This window comes from Anabrus simplex, chromosome 3 (assembly GCF_040414725.1).
Source record: "Anabrus simplex isolate iqAnaSimp1 chromosome 3, ASM4041472v1, whole genome shotgun sequence".
Taxonomy (NCBI): Eukaryota; Metazoa; Arthropoda; class Insecta; order Orthoptera; family Tettigoniidae; genus Anabrus; species Anabrus simplex.
Window position 1 is genome coordinate 149,208,788 of NC_090267.1, and position 27,864 is coordinate 149,236,651.

The window sequence follows — 27,864 nt, forward strand, 5'->3', positions numbered from 1 at the left end:
CATTGTCCAAAAAAAAAAGTTTACTTTTTAACTAGTGATGACATTTTATCAATATTATGTAATTAACATCTAATCTATTAATGATACCGTTTAATTGTCAATTTTACTTGATTTTTTTTTAAGTAATGGCGAATATTTATTGTGTAAAACACTTTCAATGAACAAAATTATTGTAAATAAGGTTTAATGTATGACTCAACCTTGAGAAAATTGTATAATAAGATGGCTGAATATGCTCGATACAGCGAGCGAAACATGTCCTAATGTTCTTTAAAGACAATAAAGATTTTATGTATTGAATTGAGTGGATAATAAAAACAAGAATTGTATACACTGCATACTAGTAAAAAATGACAGATTTTTATCTAATGAAACAAATGTGTTACTCAAGGTTGAACCCAGGACTCTCTCAAGGTTTTAATTTGAACTAAATAACATAACATGACCTTTTTAAAGTGTTCATAGTGTTGCTTGAATAGTGACTATCAGGATTTTAACTCATGATTACACGAAGTTTTATGTTTCATTTTAGCTGTAACTTATATTATTTTAACTATTGTCTCCAAGTGTAATGTTATAATGACTTATGTATTTTTATATGTATTTACATATGTATAAATGCCTTTTCCCAAGATCGGCTGAAGATGACGCATATCAGCGTCGAAACTAGTACCAAATAAACTGTTGTAATCAGCATAACATATTTTGTATTGAAAAGGTGGACCCTTTAAGTTTACTTCTCTGTTATTCTTAGTTCAATACGGACACAAGATGAAATTCCTAAATATAAGTGAGGAAGCCAACCAGACAAGTTTGATAGCCTATCAATATTTAGGCTTAAAAATCAAAATTGGGATGTTAGGCAAAGATATAAAATTCATTAAACAATGTATTACACAAAACCTGACACCCAATTTTTTAAAAGGTGTCATGAAACAACGATGTGTTCCTCCCCATCAACATGGAGTTCAGCTTAAAATTAATAGATTTTGGCAAAAAAAAAATTGAGATGAATTTTCTCTATAAGAAAAAATTCTTCTTAAATCACGGCCTGTATGAGGCTCATCTCGAGGCCACGGCCTTACTTACAAGAGCTCAGTGGAACATCTTTCAGGATCAAGTTCAATTTAAATTATTTAATATACTGTCTAAGAAACAGATAACATTAGAAAAGAAACTCAAAGCGCTCAAAAATAAAGTAGCGTCAGGCAAAACCCTCCCCCAAGATCAATAGAAATTCTAGTTCTACTAATGATATATTAGTACAATTTCACCCGCCGATCGTCAATCTCTCTGAAACTGCTTTTGACGATGAAGAAAAAGTAATTATTTCGAAAGGCCTGAAACATAATTGGCCCCCCTCCACTCAGCCAATGTAGCTTCCAAACTCGTTGAGTCGGACGTTGCTATCAGTAACATGCCACACGAATTACAAGACGAGATCAGAATGTATGTAAAAAAGCATTAAATAAAATTTTCTTTCCAAAAATGAACCATGCCTTCTAATACTAACAATATTAAGGAATCCTGCACCGAAAGAAAGCACATCCTAAAACTCAACAAGAAAATTAAAGACAACCAACTTATTATTACAAAGGCCGATGAGGGCAACACGACAGTCATCATGAACAAAACCGATTCCCTCCAAAAAAACTAAGACTTTTTTGACAATGATACCTTTTCAGTAATTAAGAAAGATCCTACACAATCAACTCAACATCATTTAAAACAGATTTTAAAGAATACATCGTTTCTTTTTTACTGAACAAGAAAAAACATAAATTAACAAATATGAAACCAGGTTTGCCAGTGGCAAGAGCACTTCCCAAAATCCACAAGACTGGTGTCCCCATTCGACCCATTATTAACTACAGAACAAGCCCCTTATATAGATTGTCTCACTTCATTTAGCAATTTCTTAAAAAACACTATAAGTTTTCTTCAAATAAATCTATTAAGAATACTATAGAACTAGTCAAGAAATTAGATAACTTCAGACTTCAACCTTACCACACTGTGCATGCCTTTGATATTGTTAACATGAAATTAGATAACTTCAGACTTCAACCTTACCACACTATGCATGCCTTTGATATTGTTAACATGTGTCCGAATATAAAAACCAGCTTACTTTTTCCGATTATTGAAAAAACTTACATGCTTACAGTCAATTAAGCAAACTTGAAATTCATGACTTCATGATAATTTTAAGATTCTTAATCAACAATCACTACTTCACTATCGACAATGTTGTTTATAAACAAGACGGCTTGGCTTAAGTTAATTTAAATTTTCTTGAGCATACCGCATAACTATGTTAAATTTGCTAATATTCAGTTTTGGGCCGGGTAGGTAGACGACACTTTTATGATTCTAGACGAACGTTCCACCCTTCTACCCTTAAAAATCTCAATAGCTTAGATCAGCACATTAAATTTACCTTAGAATCAGAAACTAATATATCGATCAACTTTCTGGATTTAACAATAAATAGACTTCCTTCTTTTACGTACAGACCAAACAGCAAATTTAATGGCTTCAAAGATACTTTTACCAAAAGAATAATTAATAAATTCAGGTACCGCTTAAAAACTACCTTGGCAAGAGAAAAACCCAGTTCTATTACGTTTTCAACCTTCACTTTTATTAAAAACATTTATAACATCACTAATATCTTCAAAAAGCATAATGTTAATATATCCTTTCATACTAACAATAGAAGTTTGGAGATATTACATAACTCTACCTCAATAAATAAGCAAAATTCTTTTAAGGATTTCAAATATTAAAATTGATTAGTTACGAAAATACAAAAGAGACTTGATCTTTTAGAAAATATATTTCCATATTCTGGAGTATCCAGCATGTGTCTAGTGTGGTAGGGAAAATAGTAAATACAGAGAAATATTATGCTCTCCTTAAGAATTAATATTCCTTTAATGTTTTACTCCTTACCTTTTCTTTTATAATACAGTCACATTTGCATTTTGTGTGACGTTCAACTGGGATGATTTCTTTTTGTCTGAATTGCATCTTTTTCCCACTTTGGTATTCAGTCACCATCACCTATAAGAAAATATCAACTTTAGGTTATAACAAAAACTTTACTTATTTCATTTTCATAGTGTATGCAAGAAGTATAGTACCGGTATGTAGATGTTTAGGACAGTATTGAATTGGAAATAGGGAACAATGTTAAAATCCAAATCCCTTCAGTTTCTAGACAAATGTGGTAAGTATTTTAGAAAAGCTTACTAGATCTTAAGGGACTAACCCTTATTTAGGTAAAATGGCTTACATTCTGTTACATCAGTAATTTCTTATGGGAGCTACATGATTTTCTATTACGATTGATAACTTCTAACTGAAGGATCATACACACATATGATAAAAACAATTAGTAAGTTGGTCTAAAGTTCAATATTCATCAAGTTTCCTTGTAGTAGTTCCACAAATATCCTTGGAAGTAAACAGTTGTAACAGCTCTGGGGATGGTTTGCTTGTAAAAAAGAGTTGATAAGAATTGAAATAATGACACAGAGAAGTTAGGAACATTTGTATTTCCAAAACTTTGTGGATGATGATAATTGTATGGCTTCGTCTACTGTGGTACAGACCTTCTGAAGTGGTGCCTTCTAGGTAACTTGCCTACCGATTTTACATTCCGATTGTGCTGCTATCTAGCAATGAAAGTGAAATTCTACTGGAACATATATTATGGCTGAGTTAATTTAGGTTCGTTGGATGACAATAAGTATGCCACTACAGGTCTTGAACATGCCAAGAACAATAACGTGGGGTGTCAAGACGTTTAACTGTCCTTCAAAAAAAAAAAAAACCTCAGCTGGGACTGAATCCACCGAGCTCAATAGCTGCAGTCGCTTAAGTGCGGCCAGTATCCGGTAATCAGGAGATAGTGGGTTCGAACCCCACTGTCGGCAGCCCTGAAGATGGTTTTCCATGGTTTCCCATTTTCACACCAGGCAAATGCTGGGGCTGTACCTTAATTAAGGCCACGGCCACTTCCTTCCCATTCCTAGGCCTTTCCTATTCCATCGTCGCCATAAGACGTATCTGTGTCGGTGCGATGTAAAGCAAATAGCAAAAAAAAAAAAAGGGACTGAATCCATGAACTTCAGATAATGAGTTGGACACTCTACTACTAACCCTCTGAGGCAGCTGTGGAGAGAGACTGTTATAGAGATTTAATGAGTAATCTGTCTGGAGATAAATACGGGAGAGAATCTTGGGGACAAGCAAATTAGAAATATGTTAGTGAAAATTTAAAAACGAGTAAGCAGGTTCAGGATGTAGAAAGAATGTGTGGCATACAGGGATGCTGTAGTAGAAACAGCCATGGAATGCGTAGGAAAGGCTGTTTGTAAAGATGGGATAAAGTAAACCTCTTGGTGGAATGATGTAGCAAGGGGAGCTTGTACTGTAAACATAAAAAAAGGTGTATCAGAACTGGTCCCAAACAAAGACTGATGCAGATAGGGAATTGTACATAGATGATAGAAACATAATGAAATGAATTATTGAATGCGAGAAGAAGTTGTGGGGAGATTTCAATAATCTGCAAAGACTTGGTCAGGCAGCAGCAAAACCTTTCTGGACAGGAATAAAAGATCTTAGAAAGGGAGGTGGAAAAAGGAAATGAATAGTGTTTTGGGTAAATCAGGTGAACTCATAGTAGATCCCAGGAAATCACTGGACAGGTGGAAGAAATATTTTGAAAATCTTCTGAATGTAAAAGGAAATCTGTCTCTTGAAATCGCTAACAACCAGGCTCATGGGAAGGAGGACATTGATGTTAGTGAAATTACGCTTGAGGAAGTGAAAAAGGACATTAAAAAGTGTTAAAAACATCTGGGATGAACTATGTGCACAATATGTAAAATATGATGAATTAAAATCAGGCTCTAAAATTCTTAGATGCGTTGCATCATGTTAAAATGTTCCACTAGTGCTTGTTGTTAAAATATCATGAAAATGCTGAGAAGTTCCTCCGTTGGACATTGTCAGTGGTTGAATCAAGAACAGCACACAAAGATATGGTTAAATAACTGGTACATTCTTAATTTGTAGCTGGTAGACATTTGCAGTTCAATGCGGTGTCCATGAAGTTAACTTGATTAAATGATAGACAAAATTAATGAACGGAAGGAGAGAGAGTGCTAATCAAATGGCACAGATTATATGAGACTTACCTTTCATTGCGGCATGTGTTGCGAGGCCTATTGTTGTGTGCCTCTTACTAACGGTTGTGAGATTTAAAGAAAAGGGAGAGGGCAGGGCAAGGAGAGAGGGTGGGGAAAGGAAAGGGGAGAGAGGGGAAGGGGGGATTAAGGCGGGGCCGAAGGATGTGGGAAAACAGATGGCTGCTGAGGAAAGGTGCTGTGAATAGTATGAAAAACTGAATTACGACTTCTTGGTTTGACGTGTCTAAAAATGGGGATTAGAAGGTCAAACAGGATATTTGGCTTTTCTGAAATGTCATTAAGATAATTCGGGTTAAAATATTGATCTCTGTGTATGAAGCAGCTTTCTATAATGTTAAGGAGAGGTCCTTTATTGATGATTATGAGAATTTCCATATCTTGTTTTATGTCTGTGAATTGGTGATTATAGTCATGCATATGCTGTCCTACAGCTGAAAATCTAGTGTACTTCAGGACATTAACGTGTTCCGAGTACCTTATATTAAAGCTCCTCCCAGTCTGCCCAATGTAAGAAGAATTGCAGCTGTTGCAAATAATCCTGTACACTCCTGATTTTGAAGAACTATTGAACTTATTTCTGGATGTGGTATTACGCAAGACTTCTGCGTTCCTATTATTGGTTTTGAAAACTACTTTTACATCATGCTTTTTAAAAATGTTGGTGACTTTGTAAATTTGTTCGTTGAACGTAAAGGTAGATTAAGAGGAGTTGTTTTAATTTATCTTTTATATTTATATTTATTTATTATTCTTTCAATAAAGAAACTGTTGCCATGCCTGGTTAGCTTGTATGGGGTTTGGCTCTGAATTGAGTAGGGGCTAAATATAACCCTGCATAAGACACTGGGGTGGGAGACCTCAACCCTGACATGGCGCATTCCATATGGCTGATAGGGGAAGTTCCTGTAGATATGCAGGACAAGTATGAATAAGGCAATGCCAAGTAAGCACCCGCGGATCAGCTGAGGTCAAGAGAAAAACGGTCAACGGTCTCGAAGGCGGAAGAAGAATCTCATTTCTCAACAGCTGAGAGGCGGAAGAACCTAGTGGAGTCAACCATGAAAAAATCATTTCAGACTAATAATCTGATCTTACTTTGGAATGTTATTCCAACCCTTAAATACACAATTTCAATTGCAGAATGGAAAAGCCGCTGAAAGAAAGCACTAACCCAGGTGGCAGCTCAGAAGAGAAATCCACCATTACGTTATGTAATGCATCAGGACCTAGAGTTCTGGGGAGTCCGAACCTCTGCAATAAGGATGAGTCGGAGCATCCTTGGAATTCGTCTAGACTTAAGTTTAAACAGAAGTTTTTTGCAGTCACTTTGAATGTAAATTCTTTGTTGAAGGTTGGTAAACAGAAGGAATTAAAACTACTTCTAGATAGAAACGAAATTCAAATCTTAGCAGTACCAGAGGCGAGATTTTTGGATGAGAATGTGACAGAAACAAAAGATTATTGAATCTTTTAAAAGTTCAACCTGCGATTAAAATTATGAAAGGAATGCCACTCTCAGGAACAGCCTTTTATATTAATAAAAGATTATTAGACAATGTAACTGAATTCAAATCCTGCTCCGAAAGGATATCTCTTTTAACAATGAACTGCAAAAATAAAACTATACTTTTATTAACTGTCATACACCAATAAATGAAGACAACAAAAAGAACCCAAATAAAGTAGAGGAATTTTGGACACTCCTGGATGATGAATTATCTAAAATTCCAAAATCAAATGTGGTGATATTACATGGAGGTTTCAATGCCCAAGTAGGAAGAGAGAGAATTCATAGACCTCACACCAAAGAATAAACATCAGTGGAATGAGATTATTTATTATCTGTAAACATTTTCAATTAAAGTTAGTGTCAATTTCTTCAAGAACTTGCCAAGGAAAGCTAAAACATGGATTTCTCCAAATCCATTACTAGGTGAATTTCAGCTGGATCATGTAGCTATATCCATAAGAAACATGAAAGAAATTATGAATGTCAAGGTAGTAAGAAGCAGAGAATTTGAGTCCAATCACTACTTGTCTAAAATCAAACAAAAATTCTTACCCAACAGAAATCACAGAAGAGGGGAAAGAGTAAACAAATATAACACAAATAGACTTAAAAATTAGGCAAGAAACATTGGAAACATTTCAGGAAGAAATAAAAGTATCTCATCATGGAAAGTGGCAAGATTTATCTAAAGATATAACCAATGCAGCTCAGAAAACATTTAGGCTAGTCAAAACTAAAAAGAAAGGCACATTACAAGAGAGAATAAAACAATGTAAAAGAACTTTTGAAAAATCACAACTTATTGACCTGCAAGACAGCTTTGTTCAAAATAACTCTCAAAACTTCTACCAGACTTTTAAGAGTCAATTAAAGGGATATCAAGCGTCTAGCATATGCTTCAAAGATGAAAATGGTAGACACATCGTTCAGTTCAAAGCAGCTGGACATGAGAGGTTTTACTCCTTGATGATGTATAGAATGGAATGATAGACTCAGTTCCATGGATAGAACAATCACTGCACAGCGCTGCACTGCACTGCACTGCTAAACTGATCCTCAACTCTGACTGAGAACACTGCCTGACAAACTCAACTGTGAACTCTACCCAGTGCTCCACAGCAGAACACTCTGCCTGCAACGCATGTCTCAACTGTCGCACACTGAACAGAACTTCCAACTCCACCCGTCACTAGGCGCCTAGCAGTTCGCAAAATGGTCCAGAATCTGGATACGCCTAGAACACTCTCAGTCCCCCAATTGTGTAAGAGGTTTCCAGGGGACTCTAGCAGAGGGGACCGGCACTCCTACTGTTCGCCCACCCTCCCTGAGGCGAGAGTGCATGTGGTGGCCCAGTAGCTTGGCTAGCGGGTGAGGCCAAACTGACTCGCTCCTCCTCGCTTGTAAACAATAATGGTGGACATAGTCTCAGCAGAAATTTAGACATTGGATTAATTGAGAACCTTCTTTCAAAAGAAAAGGTATTAATGCTGATTTTGTCACTAAAGATAAATGTGGGGCTCTTCCAAGTCATATTCATGAGGTTCTGATGAATAATGCAAAATATATTTACCTGATAATTGATTATTTCTGTCTGTGATGGCTGACAGCTGAGAAGAGCACTAGCACAGCATCCTCCACACCGTTCAACTCTAGTGCAGAATGGGTAGTAGAAGAGTGCAGGATCATCAGAAGTCCGCAGGGAAATCACTTTAAGTTCTGGAGTGCATGCTGCTTGTTTTGGAGTTAGGACTGATTCTGTTAATAAGATTTGTCTGTGTTACTACAAAATATGAGTAGATTTCTCTGGTATTTATAGTATGAAAAAAAATAATTAAAAGATGAATGCAAACAAAATGGAAAAATCAACACATTATGCTTACTGTTGCCCTGTATCCTGTATGAGTAACCAATTATGCAGAGATCATCCTACAAGATATACATTACCACTGGTACATAATTGGAGACAGAAATGGTGGATGCACAAGTATGATTGGACCTCAGTTTCATGTTCATGCATTTTCTTAGATAAAACTTTAGATGTAGAGAACAGTGGGTGGATGTTGTTGCCTCTGATGATAGTTCAGTGCTCAAAAAAGGTTTGCATATTATGATTTCACACGATATATGTCACAGTACCTCAAACATATTTACAGTATACATTGTAGACCAATATCTGAGAGACATAATGGTGCTAAACCCAGATCAGGTTCAATATTTGTTCAATAGGAGGCATTTATCACATCTGTCAGTTTAACATCACCACTTGTAAGGTTGGTGGTGTATGGACAGCACGTGTAGGATTGAGGTAAATATGGCAAGAGTACCTGTTTCTACTATTGACTGCATTTGAATTGTGACATTGCTGCACGAAGGATGGCGACAGGTGGATGTTGCCGCTTGTGCTGGAGCAAGTTAGAGTGATGTCTCCAGAGTATGGAAAAATTAGGGAAGGCACAAGCAGTTGGTGGGTTGTAGGTCATCACGTTTCATTTTCTTCCAGCTCGGCGATATTAGCGCATCCAAACTCAGCGTTTCATTTCTGCCTTATGATTCCCTTTTCTTGTGTTATTTTTCTTCAAGTTTTCTTTCCCATTTTCCTGATCTGTATGGGCTGATAATTGCATGGTTTTTTGTACCCTTTAGAAACAATCACAAAAAGCAGCCATCATCACCATTTAACCAGTTACCATGACAGTCAAACAATATTTCCAAGTCTGTGATTTTTGGAGTTGGTGGACTTTATACTAAAGTTCTAAATTTGTGAATATCTCTGTTATTATAGCCCATGCGGTAAAAATGTAAGAGATATTTGGAAGTTTGTGAAAAATGTAATAGGCCTATTGTTGTTGTTTGAGTCATGTCCATAGACTGGTTCGATGCAGCTTTCCATGCCACATATCCTGTGCCATACTTTTCATTTCTACATAACTGCTGCATCCTACATCTGCTCTAATCTGCTTGTCATATTCATACCTTGGTCTACCCCTACCGTTCTTACTCCCTACACTTGCCTCAAAAACCAACTGCACAAGTCCTGGGTGTCTTAAGATGTCTCCTATCATTCTATCTCTTCTTCTCATCAAATTTAGCCACAACGATCTCTTCTCACTAATTCGATTCAGTATCTCTTCATTTGTGATTTGATCTATCCATTTCACCTTCAGCATTCTTCTGTAACACCACATTTCAACAGCTTCTGTTCTCTTTCTTTCTGAGCGAGTTATTGTCCATCTTTCACTTCCATACATTGCCATGCTCCAAGTGAAAGTCTTCAAAAACATTTTTCCAATTCCTATATCAATATTTGAAGTGAGCAAATTTCTTTTCTTAAGAAGAGTCTTCCTTGCTTGTGCTAGCCTGCATTTTATGTCCTCCTTACTTCTGCCATCGTTAGTTATTTTACTACCCATGTAACAATATTCATCTACTTCCTTTAAGCATTTCCTAATCTAATATTTCCTGCATCACCTGACTTCGTACGACTGCACTCCATTACTTTTGTTTTGGACTTATTTATTTTCATCTTGTACTCCTCACCCAAGACTCTGTCCATACCATTCAGCAACTTCTCCAGATCTTCTGCAGTCTCAGATAAAATAACAATATCATCAGCAAATCTCAGGGTTTTGATTTCCTCTCCTCGGATTGTGATTCCGTTTCCAAATTCCTCTTTGATTTCCTTTACTGCCTGTTCTATATAAACTTTGAAAAAGAGGGGGGACAAACTGCAGCCTTGCCTCACCCCTTTCTGGATTGCTGCTTCTTTTTTATAGCCCTTGATTCTTATCACTGCAGGCTGATTTTTATATAGATTGTAGATAATTCTTCTTTTTCAGTACCTGATCCTGATCATCTTCAGAAAATCAGATAGCTTGGTCCAATCAACATTATCAAATGCCTTTTCTAGATCTACGAATGCCATGTTCAGTATGTGCGCTTACCCTTCTTAATTCGATCCTCTAAATTCAGACGTAAAGTCAGGATTGCTTCACGTGTTCCTACATTTCTTCTGAAGCCAAATTGATCTTCTCCTAACTCAGTTTCAACTTGTCTTTCAATTCTTTTGTAATTAATACATGTTAGAATTTTGCAGGAATGAGACACCTAACTAATGGTGCAGTAGTTTTCATACTTGTCAACATCAGCTTTCTTGGGAATAGATATAACAACATTCTATCGAAAATCGGATGACACTTCTCTTGTCTCATACATTTTACACACTAAATGGAATAACCTCGCCATGCTGGTTTCTCCTAAATCAGTCAGTAATTCAGAAGGAATGCCATCAATTCCAGGTGCTTTGCTCCTATTTAGGTCTCTCAAAGCTCTGTCAAATTCTGAGCTCAAAATTGGGTCACCCATTTCATCAGCATCAACAGCCTCTTCTTGTTCCAGAACCGCAACATCTACGTTCTTACCATGATACAACTGTTGGATATTTTCCTGCCATCTTTCTGCATTGTCTTCTTTCCCTAGAAGTGGTTTTCCATCTGAGCTCATAATATTCATACACCTAGGTTTCCTTTCTCCAAAGGTTTCCTTGATTTTCCTATATGCAGCATCTACCTTTCCTAGGACCATACAACTTTCAACATCCTTGCACTTCTCCTTCAACCATTCTTCCTTAGCTGCCCTGAACTTCCTATCTACTTCATTCTTTAATCGCCTGCATTCTTTTCTGCCCACTTCATTTCTTGCATTCTGGTATTTTTGTCGTCCATCAATCAGGTCTAATATCTCCTGAATTATCCACTGATTCTTAGTTGATCTTTTCTTCCTTCTTGACATTTCTTCAGCAGCCATACTGACCTCATTTTTCATGACTATCCCTTCTTTCTCTATTGTGTTTCCTTCAGCCTTTTCATTTAGTCCTTGTGCAACATGTTCCTTGAAACAGTCCCTCACACTCTTCTCTTTCAACTTCTCTAGATCCCATCTCCTTGCATTCCTTCCTTTCTTCATTTTCTTCAACTTCAGATGGCATTTTATGACCAGCAAGTTGTGGTCAGAGTCCACGTCTGCTCCTGGGAAAGTTTTGCAATCCAGCACCTGGTTTCTGAATCTCTACCTAATCATAATGAAGTCTATTTGATACCTTCCAGTGTCTCCAGGTCTTGTCCATTTGTACAGCTGTCATTTGTTGTGTTTGAACCAAGTATTAGCAAAGACTAAATTGTGATTGGTGCAGAATTCAACCAGCCAACTTCCTCTTTCGTTCCTTTGTCCCAATCCGAATTCTCCTAATGCATTACCTTCTCATCCTTGGCCTCCACTACATTCCAGTCTCCCACCACAATTAGATTCTCGCCACCTTTTACGTATTGTATTAAATCTTCTATCTCTTCATATATTCTTTTGATTTCCTCATCATCCGCTGAACTAGTACGCATATAGACCTGCACTATTGTAGTGGGCATTGATTTGGTGTCTATCTCAACAACAATAATCCTTTCACTATGCTGGTCGTAGTAGCTTACCCACTGCCCTATTTTCTTATTCATTATTAAACCAACTCCTGCATTTCCCTTGTTCGATTTTGTGTTGATAGTTCTGTAGTCACCTGACCAAAAATCCTGCTCTTCCTGCCAATGTACTTCACTTATACCAACTACATCTAACTTTAGTCTATCCATCTCGCTTTTCAGATTCTCTAACCTACCACAACGATTCAAACTTCTAACGTTCCACGCTCCAACTCGCAAAATGTTAGTATCCATCTTCCTGACGATCGCCCCCTCTCGTGTAGTCCCCACCCGAAGATCCGAATGGGAGACTATTTTACCTCCAGAATATTTTACCCAGGAGGAAGTTATCATCAGTACATCATCATACAGAGAGAGCTGCATGTCCTCGGGAGTTAGTTATGGCTATAGTTTCCCGTTGCTTTCAGCCATGTAGCAGTATCAACAGAACCAACCCATGTTGAGTATTATTACAAGGCCATATCAGTCAATCATCTAGACTGCCGCCCTTGTAACTTCCAAAACGCTTTCGATGAACCATTCGTTAGTTTGGTCTCTCGACTGATACCCATCTGATATGATTGCACCTGTGGCTCGGCTATCTGCTTCATTGGGACGCGCAAGCCTCCCCACCGTGGCAAGGTCACATGGTTCACAGGGGAGGGGAATAGGCCTAATCATGTATTATATTTTAACATTTATAATGTACAGGTTTTTGATAAAGCTAATATTAATGGATAAATTTGACATTTCCCATTTTTGTCCTCTTAATATTGCTATGCCACTGTATATGAATCAAATGGTATATAGCCTAATGTACTATCTAGATTTTGCTATAAACTTAAATACCGAGTTTCAAGAAATTCTGTACCGAGCTCGATAGCTGCAGTCACTTATGTGTGGCCAGTATCCAGTAATTGGGAGATAGTGGGTTCGAGCCCCACTGTCGGCAGCCCTGAAAGTAGTTTTCCGTGGTTTCCCATTTTCATGCCAGGTAAATGCTGGGGCTGCTTCCTTCCAATTCCTAGGCCTTTCCTCTCCCATTGTCGCCATAAGACTTATCTGTGTCAGTGCGACGTAAAGCCAAAAAAAAAGCAAGAAATTCTGTTGATCTGTTTCCCCTTGATGTTCATATAAACAACCAAACAGGCAAAAATTGAACTGATATCACTTTCAACTTTTGCATACCTAATCCGAGAAAAAATGAAGTGTGATACAAAAATATGAAGTGAACAGAAAAAATTGTAAGTTTATTTGGTATATAGTTTAATGTCATTGCATTGTTGCAGTTTGGTTCTAATGTATTTATTCTGTGTTGTTCTGTTACAAGCTCAAAAGAATGAAACTCTTCAGGAACATGAATATCAAGACAGTCTATAATAATACAGGATGCTGGATTATATGAAATATTGTTCTACCTATTTTTGTTTCAAAGCAGTCCTTATGATTTTAATGAATAAAATCAGGAAAGAAAGTAAGAAGATTGTTTTCATACTTGCCCATTAATATAGAATTTTCACCATCCTGTATGGGGTCAATACAGAAAATGCTTTTCTTATTTCAAATCTGGGGCATCCTACACAATCCCAGGCACCTCTCAACCTTAAAATATAATTGCATGTCATTGAAACCACCAAAATTTTAGCAATCCATGCAATTGATGCGCCGACACAGATAGATCTTATGGCGACAGTGGGATAGGAAAGGCCTAGGAATGGGAAGGAAGTGGCTGTGGCCTTAATTAACGTACAGCCCCAGTATTTGTCTGGTGTGAAAATGGGAAACCATGGAAAACCATCTTCAGGGCTGCCAACATGGGATTTGAACCCATTATATCCTGGATGCAAGCTCACAGCTGCGCACCCGTAACCGCATGGCCCACTCGCCCAGTGTTTGTTACACTGATCAATGAAATACCTCGATAGTTGTTACAATCCTTTCTGTTCCCTTGCTTATAGATAGGTGCAATTATTGCTGTTGTCCAATCACAAGGTACCTTATTAACATTTCATGCTTATCTTGTTATTCTATAAAGCCATTTTATCCCTGCTTTCCCAACTATATTTCACAATTTCAGGTCTAATTTCATCTATCCCTCCTGCTTTATGACAATGGAGTTTATTTACCATCCTTTCCACTTCCTCAGGCATTATTTCGCCAATATCATTGTCCTCCTCCCCATGAGCTCGGTTATTCGCGACATCTCCTTTTATTACACATTAATATCTCTTTGACATTAATCACCTTTTATGTTGAAAAAGTCTTCAAAATATCCCTTCCACCTGTCCAGTGATTCCCTGGGATCTTTGAGTAGACCTCGGATTTTTTGGTGCTAAAATGTTTATTTTAGGTGCCTAAAACAGCCTCCCAAGTGTGAAAAAATAGGAAAAATATATTTTAGGCAGCTTCAATTTTACATATTGTAATAGGCATTTACCAGTATCACTTAAAATACAATTTTTTTTTTTGCTGAACTAATAATAACTCCTTAGGGGAAAATATAGAACAAATATCACTCACTTCTTTGCTATAAACGTCACGGAACATAATTTTACCATCTGATGTGAAGTGCAGAAACTCCTGTAACCTTTTAATTAAAGATGACTTGGAAGCTGAGACTTTCTTGTTTTCACTTGTGACGCAGATTACGGGCGTGCACTCCGTTAGGTTCTTAAGGACTTCCAGGGAGTATGCTTTACAAATTCCTGATTTTAAGATTTTGTTTGATAAGTATTTCAAGAATATACTGTTCAAGATACGAGCCCACAAAAATTTTAGTTTATCAGAATAAATTAAAAGCATTTTTAATTGATTTAGGGATAAAAGTAGGAATTATAGGAACATAGGCAAATATAGTTTCTAACATTGATTTAAGCATTTCTAGGCACTATAGGACTACTGTTTTTAACTTTATAAATACATGAAATGTGTCAGTCCTTGTTAGGAGCCGTTTCTGATATGCCTTCCTTATATGTTTACAAGCTGCCTTCACTTCTTCATTACACCAAGATGATAGCTTTTTCCCATCTTTACACACAGTTGGTCCCAGCCATTCCCTTGCTGTTTCTACAACAGCATCCCTGCATGCTACCCATTCTCGTTCTATATCCCAAAACTTCTTCCTGTCTATTGTTTGGAACTTTTCACTAATCATATTCATGTAGTGTACTTCTGTCTAATTTCCTCGCCTTGGAGATTCTCCACCCTTATTTGTCTGCAGACAGATTTCACTTTCTCTATTCCAGGCCAAGAGATACTTAGTTCACTACAGATCAGATAGTGGTGTGTATCATCAAAAAATCCCTGGTATACCTGCACATTCTTAACAGATTGCCTGAATTCAAAGTCAGTTATGATATAGTCTATTATGGATATGGGGCCCCTTCCCATGTATAACAGTAAACAGAACAGCCTTATGCTTGAAGAATGTATTCGTAACTGCTAATCCCATATTCATTCATTCATTCATTCCTTCATTCATTTATTTAGATTCCATAGACTGTACAATTACATATTTTGATATATGCCAATGGTATAGAAGTTGTCGAGTGATTTCTTAATACTAACAATAATATGTGCACAATAATGAACATCTTGAAAAAGAAGAAGAAGGGGAAAAAACAGAAACACCAAATACCTCAATGTTAGGACAGCACATCTTAATTTTTTTAAATAATAAATAAAATAATATTAATAACCAATATTTACAAGACAAAATAAAAATAAAAATCTATGAGTGTGGTGTTAATAATCTATATAAATAAAGTTTTAGGGGGTCCACTGTCTGTAATTTCTTTTGTTTTGCCAATTTTTCAGATATTTATCCCTTTTAGGTCAACTCAAGACCGAATCGGTGGTTTTTACTTTTCGTGTCTGTTTGTCTGTTTCACCATCACGTCAAAACGGCTGGATAGATCTTAACCAAACTTCATATTTAGAGTATACTCATCCTGGGGAACGTTTCGATATGCATATCATTTTAAAATCTTTGAATAGACGGGGGGTTTATAGGAAAACCAGAACGGTTTTCCTCCATTTTCTCTTATACTATTGATTTTCTGTAAACTCCGTGGACCGTATGTGAAACATCTCTTCATTATAAACAACTTTTGTTATGTTCATAATTTACCTTACTCTTCACATGATGGAGAAATTTACTATTTTCTGCGGGTATCATGCTCTGCATTGAGTGACGAAAGACCGACAATGAACCTACAGGTTACCATGGCAACGTCTCTGACTGCTTGCCAGCAGGGGAGTAACATATTGCCATTTTCCTCATCATGCTTTTGAATTCATGGTTGATCCTTGGGTAGAAGGCAAGAGAGGCGTCAATCAGCCTATCTGCGGGATATTGGCGGAATATCTTTGGAGGTTATAACCGCCCTCGAATAGATTAAGTAATAACACCAATAGTCATCTTCTTATCTGTTTACCTAAGAATCACTGCGCCTAAATTTCTCCTCTGTTGCCGCTTTATTATATCCATAACTCACACAAGCATAATTTATTGAGGGGCATTTAATTTTCCAATACATTCACTTGGCATTTAAATATTTGTCCTTATCTGGCTGTTCTCAGTTATAATCAATTTTCTATTAATTTCAACTTTCTTAACTGTATTATTTTCTTCCTTAATTACTACATATGTACGCGAGTGCTAAAATCTACTGGATATATTTCCACCAAACTTCATATTTAGAATCCACCTGTCCTTGGGTAGGTTTTAGGGCAAATTTTGTTTCTAAATCCCTGAACTGACTGGGGCTTTATATAAAACCGAAACCATGATTTTGCACTCCCACAAAATATACACAACCAAACTTGGAAATCTACCTGCCTTAATGGAAATTAATTTCTAAACCTTTTTTCTCATGTGCATCATTTCGATACGAGGATTAATAAGGGAGATATCATTAATGGACCATTTTTCGGTACAAGTCCCTTCGGACTTAACTCAAGAGCGGGTGCGTGTAAAGCGTATTTCGTACAACTTGAAAACTACTGAAGATATTCGAACCAAACTTTATATTTAGCATCCACCTGTCCAAAGGTAGGTTTTAAAGGTCAATAACATTTCATGTTCCCGGAATGGACTAGTGGTTTATAGGGAACCGAAATGGTGATTTTACTCTTCCACAATATTTACAGTACAAGACCAACCTGACTGGAAATCGATCAAACTGTTTGGAAATCCAATTCAAAATTCTTTTTCTCATGTGCATTTTTCAACAGAAGGATTAATAAGGGAGATATCATGAATGGTCAGTTTTGCAGGTTAAGTCCAGCGGACATAGCCCAAAAGGTGTTGTACGTGGAGCAGATTCCATATCTATCTATATAAATAAAATCTTAACGACTGTGTGCCTCTACATTGACTATTTTGGCGAAATTTTCGCACAGTTACCCGTTTAAGGGGTAATAATGATCATCTGCATAGTTTTTTGGTTTAGTTTCCTGAAAGTCCTAATTTTTACCCTTCTTGCCCAAAATCCAGATTGCAGCATAATCTGCCAGACGAAAAAGAAAATTGAAATTTGACAAAATTATACGTTTTAGCCTGTACCGGATGGAAAACTTCCAAGATCTTTACATTTTTCACTTTTTATCCCCGAATAATATCGAAATATGGAGGCAATTTTAATGATTGTGCAGACTTTTGGGAAGTTCTATCACATAACGGATTGCACAATCTCCGTTCAATTTGGAATGTTCTACAACCTTGGTCTTATGACTTTTTGTCGTATCTGTATCTCTTTTACGTTTGATTTTTCTCTATTAATTGATGTTAAGTACATTTGGACTTTTCACATGCATAATTCATATTTTCAGTCACTTATAGGAAATATAGAATCATCAAACTCTTCACAAAAATTGGCCCACACAGTAGCCATATGTGAGCCAAATGCTATGTATGTAGCTGTCACATAATTAGAGACGGGAATTTGCCTATTTGCCTATTTTATTCCTGTGTTCAGAAACGTAGGCTTTTGAGATATAAATCCGCTTTGGGGTCCTTTAAGCTAGATTTCGTTGGTTTTATTGTGCCTATAAATGCCTATTTCACGGGTTTGTGCCTGTTTTGAGTATATTTGCCTATTTGATGCCTTTTAAATCTATTTTAAAGAAGCCGATTTTCTTCCAGTAACTAATGTGCTCGACAAAATTATCTTCCCATTTCTCAAGATCTGTTTACCCCATGAACAAACATGCGAATTCTCGGAAGTGACCAGAAATAGTTGTTGGGAATTTCCGTCAGGAGAAACAAGGAACAAGTTGACAACCTCGAACTACGTTGCACAACCCATGCACAACTCATATCCCTTATCCTTCCTTCTCGATGTGAACTGTTGTACGCGTACGCTTTATCTTCAGAACGTTATGATTTATTGTGAAGAAGAAGTATTTAAAGTATGTCTGTGGCAATGCCCAAAGAAAAATCACTGGGCGAGCTGGCTGTGCGCTTAAGGGCGCGCAGCTGTGAGCTTGCATCCGGGAGATAGTTGGTTCGAGCCCCACTATCGGCAGCCCTGACGATGGTTTTCCGTGCTTTCCCATTTTCACACCAGGCTGTACCTTAATTAATGCCACAGTCGCTTCCTTCCCACTCCTAGGCCTTTCCCATCCCATTATCACCGTAAGACCTATCTGTGTCGGCGTGATGCAAAAAAAAATAATGTAAATGCAAAAAAAAAATCGTCGAAGTCCTACCGGATGAAGTGGTGGATCACAGGTGATCCCAATTTCACTACGGAGGGAAGGGTAGCCTTCTGCCAAGATTGCTGTAAGAAGGTAAGTTCGTTTGTTCCTTTTATCCTTTTTTGTGAGTGAACTACGATCGCATTACATAGTAGCATTTATAGGCCTATTAAATTATGTATTGTGAAAAGTTGTTTTGTTGCAGTGCTGTATTAGTCACGAACTTTCAATAATTTATATTGCTAAAATTTAAATAATAATTTAATTACTGAACGAGGAGTTAGAACGCCGGTGGTCTCTTGTCACAGAGTGGATCACAATTTTAAAAATCAGTATTTTGAATTCTGATTCATTCTCTGTGAAAATTGAGATTTACAACTAAAATATTTTCTTTCCTTCTTTCTTTCTTAATCTGTTTACCTTCCAGGGTAGGTTGTTCCCTCGGACTCAGCGATGGATCCCACCTCTACTGTCTCAAGGGCAGTGTCCTGGAGCATGAGACTTTGGGTGAGGGGATACAACTGTGGAGGAGGATTAGTACCTCACCCAGGCACCCTCACCTTCTATGCTAAACAGGGACCTTGTGAAGGCATGGAAAGATTGGAAGGGACAGGCTAAGAAGAGGGAAGGAAGTGGCCGCGTCCTTACATATAATAATGGCGTGTGGCCTCCGAAGAGGCCTGGTGCAGGTCTTTCGAGTTAACGCTGTATACAAATTTCTGTAAAATATTTTCACCGCCTTGTCAATACTTATACATTTTATTTTATTTAATTACCGTATGGTATTATTTATTACCGTACAGTATTATGTATTACCGTACGGTAATTAAATAAAATAAAATAAAATGTATAAGTATTGACAAGGCGGTGAAAATATTATACAGAAATTTGAATATAAGTCAATACGGACCAACATAGTGAAAATAATCAATTCTTAACGCTGTATAGGCGACCTGCGTGTGTATGAAGATGGGGCCCTACCTTGGATGAATTCTAATGATAAAGACAGCATATACATCCAGCCCCCGAACCATCAGAATTAACCAATTAATGTTAAAATCCCCAACCCGGCCGGGAATCTAACCCGGGACCCGCTGGGCCAAAGGCCAGCACGCTAACCATTTGGCCATGGAGCCGACCATCCTTAAGTTATCGTAGGTAACAACCCAGCATATCTCTGAAGGAGAAGTGGGAAACCACGGAAAACCACTTCGAGGATGGCTGAGGTGGGAATCGACCCCACCTCCTCAGTTGACCTCCCAAGGCCGAGTGGACCCCGTTCCAGCCCACGTGCCATTCAAATTTTTTGGCAGAGCTGGGAATCGAACCCAAGCCTCCCTGGGTGGCGGCTAATCACGCTAACTACTACATGACAGAAGCGGACTACAATTGAAATTTAACTTTTAAAAATCGTGAGTAACTCTCACCAGCGCTATGTGTAGGCTCTAGTGAACTCTGTTACACTTCCGCTAAGTCTTCGCGAATCATAGGATGAAGATCGAATGTGGTGCAGCTAGGACGATGTTACAGAGACTAGACATACAGAATGGCACAGCGTCTTTCATAAGGCTGCAAAGACTATATTTACAAGATTAGGGCAGTGAAAAGACCATTGGTCTGGATTAGTGAGGTCAGGTTAGTAACCGTTGTGCTGTGGAAGGGGGGCAAGCAAAGAGAGTCTGGGGTGCGTGAGCGCTAGCAACCCATCTAGAGTCTTGCTAATTTGTGATAAAAGTAAGGTTATGGGCACATGTCACGACAGTTTCAAATCACGCGGTTTTCTAATTGTTACTTGTTAGAGTTGTTACTTGTAATTTCTAATTTTCTACGAGGGTAACAACCTTGTAGGCACACATGATGCAGGATCTATTATAGGCAACAGAAAATAGCCTTCATGACAGCTGACCCGGCTGACCAAAGCCGGCGAATAGCAACATATAAAATGTTCACAAATCTGAGATTTATAGTGCCTACGTTTTAATTCTTCTATATAAGTAAGAATACTGCTAGGGGCAGCTTGGTGAGTCCCTGGCAAGCATCTAGGAAGGATCTCTCCTCTACGCTACTCAGGTATCGTTTCACATAATTTTTATTATTTTTTCACCCGCTGAACTCGACAGAAAACTGCCAGATTATAACTGAATATTTTTGAGGACATATTTCCATGTAAATTACGAATTCTCTTGTTCCTACTTTAAAGTTTTGTACTTCTAGAAACATCACCTCTAATAGTCTTTTTCTTTTGTTATGAAACAAATGCATGATTATACTAAGCATTATTGCCAATTAGCCCAGCTGTAGAAATTTAAGATATAGGAACATTGTAATTTAAGGCAATTTTATTATTTTTGAGATCAAATGTGAAAAGATACCATATAGATGAACATAGAAATACTGCGATGCATTTGACACGAGTACAGAAAGCTGTGTCATCGCAGCTTTTCTACCTGTCCACTGTAAACAGCGACCAACAACAATTTTCTATAGATCTGGGCACTGAAATAATGGGAGCTAATATCCCCCTGCATAAACTGGAGCATCTTCAAACTTGAACAAGCTGTCGGGACCAGTCACCGAGTTGGAGAAGAGTGGCTTTCCCCTGGTGGTGTCATTTAGGGTTGTGGAAGAAGTCAGGAGAAGTTTTGACCAAACCTCTGGGAAGGTAGCCGCTGTCAGCAAAAAGTTCCATAAGAGTCCTGCAGCAGAATCCACGATGGAAAGCGACAGTAAAAGTAGTCGGTGTGCTACGAGGTGAAGTAGATGAAGCAGTTGAACTAAAACCACATTAAGCGGCTTTATTGAAGTTTTGTCCAATCACTTCCTGTGATATTGAGAGATATTTCTCTCAGTACAAAACAGTCTGCCCGACAGGAAAACACGATTGTTACTGGAAAACATTGAAAAGTTGCTTGTTGTAAATTCCTTTTATAGTAATTGAGTGTGTTATTAAATTATAAGTATTTTTCATGCCTATTTTGTTGCCTATTTTACATGTTAGTGCCTATTTATGTGCCTATTTTGGCTAATTTAAGAGCCTATACGCTTGCCTATTTTAACTTTTTTTAGTGCCTGTAATTCTCGTCTCTACAAATAATTATCCAAAAAGTAATGCAATGTGAGATAATCTTACAAAAATTTACCCTGTTCAACGTTTCTAACTCAATTTGACAAAAGAATAGATGAGATATCATAGGACCAGCCATTTAGGCCACTAAATCCGGCGTCTTATGGTACAATCCTATGTCGATATGACGTACGTTCAGCAGCAGTTAATCTGTAAATGAAGGTCTGCAATATTGTAAACACGCATATACTTTCGTATGTCGATTTATATATATTCACTTATGTCGATTTGTAGCGATCGAGAAAGGGTGTGTCTGCTGTTGTAATCAGTACTCCCCACACCGACTTTGATTGGTAGTAGGAATGGAGTCCTTCTCCAACTCCTGTGTAACTGGCATTAGTAAGGAAGGCCTACCATTGTAATGAATAGTTCACTTCTCGATTTGAATTGCAGAAGGCAAGGGAGCATGCAGTTTTGTTTAAAACTCCCCTACTCGATTATGTTGGCAGTATCGTAATCTATAATTTTCATTTCCGTATTGACAATTGCACAATTAAAAATAGGAGAGGATTTCCACCAATCAATACTTATTTATTGTATATATTAAATTACAGGACCGGTTTCGACCTCATATTCAAGGTCATCTTCAGCTGAACCATACATACATATTTATATAATGAAGCTTTGATTAAGATTGTGGTGTTGAAGGAATGCCATATGATGATGATGTACATTTAGTTACATACAAATGGGGCACGTCTTAGCGTGAACTGGCGTATATGTCATTCTGTACAATATTGCAACTGTATGTCTAAAATGTTGAAGGTCTTAAAACTAGTGTATAAAACACGTCTTTTCCTAAACTAACTTATATATATATGTACAAGATAAGAACAATATATAAAAACACTTCATGCATATGAACATTCGTTCTTGCTTGGTGGTCAATACATCGACTAACTTCCGTATTTAAGTCTTATTCACAGTTGTGCACTTCAGCTGCTATTCTTAGAGTTTGTAAAATTGCATGGATAAAAGTTTTGTCTTCCTGTGCGTATGTGAGATAAAACACTTTCAATTTAAAATAGGTGCCAAATGTATGGATGAAATTCAAGTAAAATATGTTCAGCTCTGCTGTGTGTGTTGCCCTTTTATTAGAACCAATTCATGTTGTCTTTTTGGCGTCCGTAAATTTTTACGGAAAAATTACGTAAAAATTTACGGACGCCAAAAAGACAACATGAATTGGTTCTAATAAAAGGGCAACACACACAGCAGAGCTGAACATATTTTACTTGAATTTCATCCATACATTTGGCACCTATTTTAAATTGAAAGTGTTTTATCTCACATACGCACAGGAAGACAAAACTTTTATCCATGCAATTTTACAAACTCTAAGAATAGCAGCTGAAGTGCACAACTGTGAATAAGACTTAAATACGGAAGTTAGTCGATGTATTGACCACCAAGCAAGAACGAATGTTCATATGCATGAAGTGTTTTTATATATTGTTTTTATCTTGTACATATATATATAAGTTAGTTTAGGAAAAGACGTGTTTTATACACTAGTTTTAAGACCTTCAACATTTTAGACATACAGTTGCAATATTGTACAGAATGACATATACGCCAGTTCACGCTAAGACGTGCCCCATTTGTATGTAACTAAATGTACATCATCATCATATGGCATTCCTTCAACACCACAATCTTAATCAAAGCTTCATTATATAAATATGTATGTATGGTTCAGCTGAAGATGACCTTGAATATGAGGTCGAAACCGGTCCTGTAATTTAATATATACAATAAATAAGTATTGATTGGTGGAAATCCTCTCCTATTTTTAATTATGTTGGCAGTAGGCAAGAGTGCCCGCAATTATAAACAAATGTCATCATCTAAAATGTGACTGGCATTAGGCATAGTGTCGTGCTATTTTGATGGAAACTCACCAACTTGGTGTGACTGGCAGTAAACTGGCTGGCAGTAGGAAAAGAGGCCTGACATTATAATAACTGCACAACTCAATTTCGACTGATAGTAGGGTAGTTGCCTGCCATTATAATAGAAATTCCTCAACTGTTATCTGTCTTGAAGTAGGAAAGGGGGGCTGTCATTGTAACAAAAACTCCCCAAATCGATTGTCACCATGCAGTAGGCAATGGGGCCTGCAATTATAATGTAAACTTCCCAACTCGATTGTGAATGGCAGTAGGCAAGTGAGCCTGCCATTATCATCACAAATCCGTAACAAACAAGAGTGTATGGGGACCTCCCCATGCTGTTTCTCGGATAACGCTAAGAGACATGCAATTTTAAAACAATCTTATTTACTGCATGTACAGTATTTACTTCGTTATTCAAATACAAGGTAGAATACCGTAGCGAAGCACGGGTACATTTGCTAGTATGTACATAATCAGGGTGACATTAACATATTTTTAAGGCTATCTAGATATTAAGAACATTTACAAGTGAATAAGTAATAGCATCATTACCAGCACTCCATCATGTATTCTTCTGTACTATAGAAGCAGCTACTCAGCAAGAGATTTTTTAAAGCTGTGGTAAATGAACTGATAGGACTAATATCTTCAATCTTATTTGGAAGCTTATTATACAAACTGATCCCAACAGAGTCTGCATGTTACTCCTGTGCTCGATAAAAATATGATTTCTTGTTTGCGTCCGGTAATTGTGATTATCAAATTTTTTTCTGAAGTGATCAATTTATTTATTTTTTTATGTGTAGAATGCATTGCATGATATACTGTATATGCTTGGTACTGGGAGTATCCTTAGTCTCTTAAATAATGGTCTGCAATGATCTAACCTGTTACGTCTCGATCACCCTATACTAGCATAAGGGAAAGGGTAAAATGATTTTTGTTTTTCTGATGGCTATATTACATGACATTGCCATCTAGGTAAATGCATGTTTAGACTTGTTCGCTATCAAACTTGCTCTCTCTCACAAACTCATGTCTTTAAATATGCTATGAGTAGGAATATTTTACTTAGTTGATAAGATACTGTGCTGAAGAGTTGCATTTTTTTTTTTTTTTTCATCATGACAAGAACATTGATAGTTGATGTACGAGGTTTTAAAGTGAACGGAAACAAATTTGTGTTTAATGAGTTAGCTCTGTTTGATTGCACTGCACTGTGGGCACTTAAAATCATGAGTTTAGTATTTAGCCCACCTTTCTCTGACTGTTTTGCAAACAGATGAAGACAGAAGGCAGACACAATGGATTTAAAAAACTGGAAAGTTTAGCTATGATTATGAATGCTTATTTGTCAGGAGCAGATCTATTATTTGTGAAGGGTTGTGAAAAGAAGGAATGGTTGCATGAATATTTACCATGAACATGTGTAGTTATTGATCTGCTTGAATTAAAATGTCCATCATTTCAAACTCTTCTCGAGGAGCATAGTGCGGAATCGATTGAACAGTGCTCAGGCTATGTGTGTATGCTCTTTGCTTGGTTGTGTCTCTGTGCATGCCAGAAGGTGAGTAACATGTAAATTGCAGAGTTCAAATCTTGTCAGTGAGAAAGAAACAGTTGTAAAGATGAAATGTCATTTCTATCTGATACTAAGTGTAACACTGTTGAAAAGGCGATTATAAAGTTGTATGCTTGCAATAAGAAAGTAAACAGTTTCACTGAAGAAGAGTTGAAGGCATTACCAAAGGCATTTCTAGTGAATGTAGTTGCAAATGCTGTAAAGAATATTTGAGAGAAAGTGCCTCGTGAGTGGACACAGGATCCTGTTCTGTCAGAGCTTCAAAAGTATAGTCTACATCATCAACAAGTAAGTTTATATAAGAGACCCTCAGTGAGACAGTGTCGTATATGTCAACTGATTAAACTGTATCACGGACCTAAAACTAATGAGTACCGGGTGAGTTGGCCGTGTGCGTAGAGGCGCGCGGCTGTGAGCTTGCATCCGGGAGATCGTGGGTTCGAATCGCACTGTCGGCAGCCCTGAAAAGGTTTTCTGTAGTTTCCAATTTTCACACCAGGCAAATGCTGGGGCTGTACCTTAATTAAGGCCATGGCCACTTCCTACCAATTCCTAGGCCTATCCTATCCCATCGTCGCCATAAGACCTATCTGTGTCGGTGCAACGTAAAGCCCGTTGCGAAAAAAAAAAAAAAAAAAACTAATGAGTTGAGTTCACTTATGAACACTTATCATGGTTGCCAAGAGAGCAGACAAGCAGATGCAGAAAAAGGTGAAGAGGCATGCTGGAAGAAGGGCGGGGAAGCGTGCTGGGCATGGGCTCATCAATAAAGCAATAATTGTACTTCTTTCTTTTCAGCTTCATCTTCCTAGCTATGAATACCGTGGCCCTAGCACTTTACTGAATGTTCAGTTGGCATGTAGTGATCCTGGTATTCACATGCTAAATGCTGCTTGCAAAGAGCATAATCTTGCTTACCATCTAGTAAATGTGAAAACGAACCTGAACCAAGATGTGTAGCTGTTGAAAATCTGCTTCGTATAACTATGCAGAGTGTGACGTCACCTCATACTATAGTTGCTGAGAAGATAGCAACACTTGTCAGTGCTGATGCAATGAAAGGGAAACTGTTGCTAGGTGGAGGCATTTAGAAGATGAAGACAGCAGAGAAAATCTATGTGAGAAAGGTCTAAACATATTTACTTTATAAAAGAAAAATGTACACATACTAAAATAAATACAATTTGTGGAACATAATGCAGTTGCTAGATTTTTTTTACTTTTTATGTTAATCCTACTCTACTTCAAGTCCTAACTTAACTAGTAGTAATGATGTTGACTAACAAGTTTAATCTTGTTTTAAGCAATAGTAGAGAGGAGAGTTAGAGGTTCTAGAATAAAATGCATCAAATGTTTTAAAGTACATAATCCTTATTAATCCATGAATTGAAGTTGTTATTAAACCAGGTCATTTGATATATTATTACCACAATGACGAATAACATATTTGATTAAATAGTGATCAGGATATTTTGTTCTCTGCTGCTCTTCGATGTAGAATTCTCCTTCGATAGGTTGTCCTTAAAGATCGTGAAGTAAATAGGTAACTGGATTAGTAAGTTTAACACTGTTGATTTGGAATATTTCTGTGCTCCAGTTAGGAGTGTATCCTTTTGCATAGACAGACTTGTGTTTGCAGATACGAACAAAATCACCTTTTTGAAAACTATGACACCATGGACCAGCTGTTTTGATTACAAGATGAATAGCATCTAAGCATGGTGTATTCTTGGTAATAAGATGTGGCTTTGTGCCAATGGTACGATGAGGCGCATCATTGTAGGTAGACACAAGTCTAGGTTGGAGATCAATTCACCGATATAAACCTTGAGCTGTAAATTCTCACCGCATCATTGTTTTGAGTGTGCGATTAAAGCGTTCTACAACACTTGCCTTGAGATTGCTGTACGTATAATAGTGATGAATGCTGAGCGACTTGAGATAAGAAAAAAATGTTGTAAAACTCTTTACCGTGATCATTTGAAGAAGACATGGGTAGCGTTTTGATTGTTGAACAATACATTTAAAAGCATCGTTGACTTGAGCTGCTGTTTTACAGTGCACGGATTCTGCAAAAACAGAGTACACATCAATGACAGTGAGTAGATACTTATACCCCTTATTGCTAGAGGCATAAGGAATCATTTCCTCTTCTTCAGCTTGCCACGGTTTATCCTTTCCACATGTGATGACACATCTGCGACGACAGGTGCGATGAGCTGGTTTAGTAACTCATGTGCGATGTTTATCTTTACAGGTGAGGTCTTGCTTTGAGGAGCCATTACTTAATAATACCAGCATGACTTAATTCCTTCTCTGTTTGTAGAATCTCCTGTTTGGCTGGCATCTTGAGAGGCTCTTAGCAGTTGC

The 27,864-nt window shown here is 37.4% G+C and overlaps 2 protein-coding genes across 2 annotated transcripts in view; one reads left to right on the forward strand and one right to left on the reverse strand.

The window, feature by feature from the left end:
• Positions 1–27,864, forward strand: part of LOC136865884 (uncharacterized) — a 137,759-nt gene that overhangs the window by 86,963 nt on the left and 22,932 nt on the right. The window lies entirely within an intron of this gene.
• LOC136866102 (platelet-derived growth factor subunit A) overlaps positions 1–27,864 on the reverse strand; it is a 209,180-nt gene that overhangs the window by 24,611 nt on the left and 156,705 nt on the right. Inside the window, exons 4-5 of the mRNA XM_067142779.2 lie at positions 8,303–8,487; positions 2,956–3,066 (exon numbers count right to left, since the gene is read on the reverse strand). Coding sequence (XP_066998880.2) covers positions 2,956–3,066; positions 8,303–8,487 — 296 coding nt within the window. The remainder of the gene's footprint in view (positions 1–2,955; positions 3,067–8,302; positions 8,488–27,864) is intronic.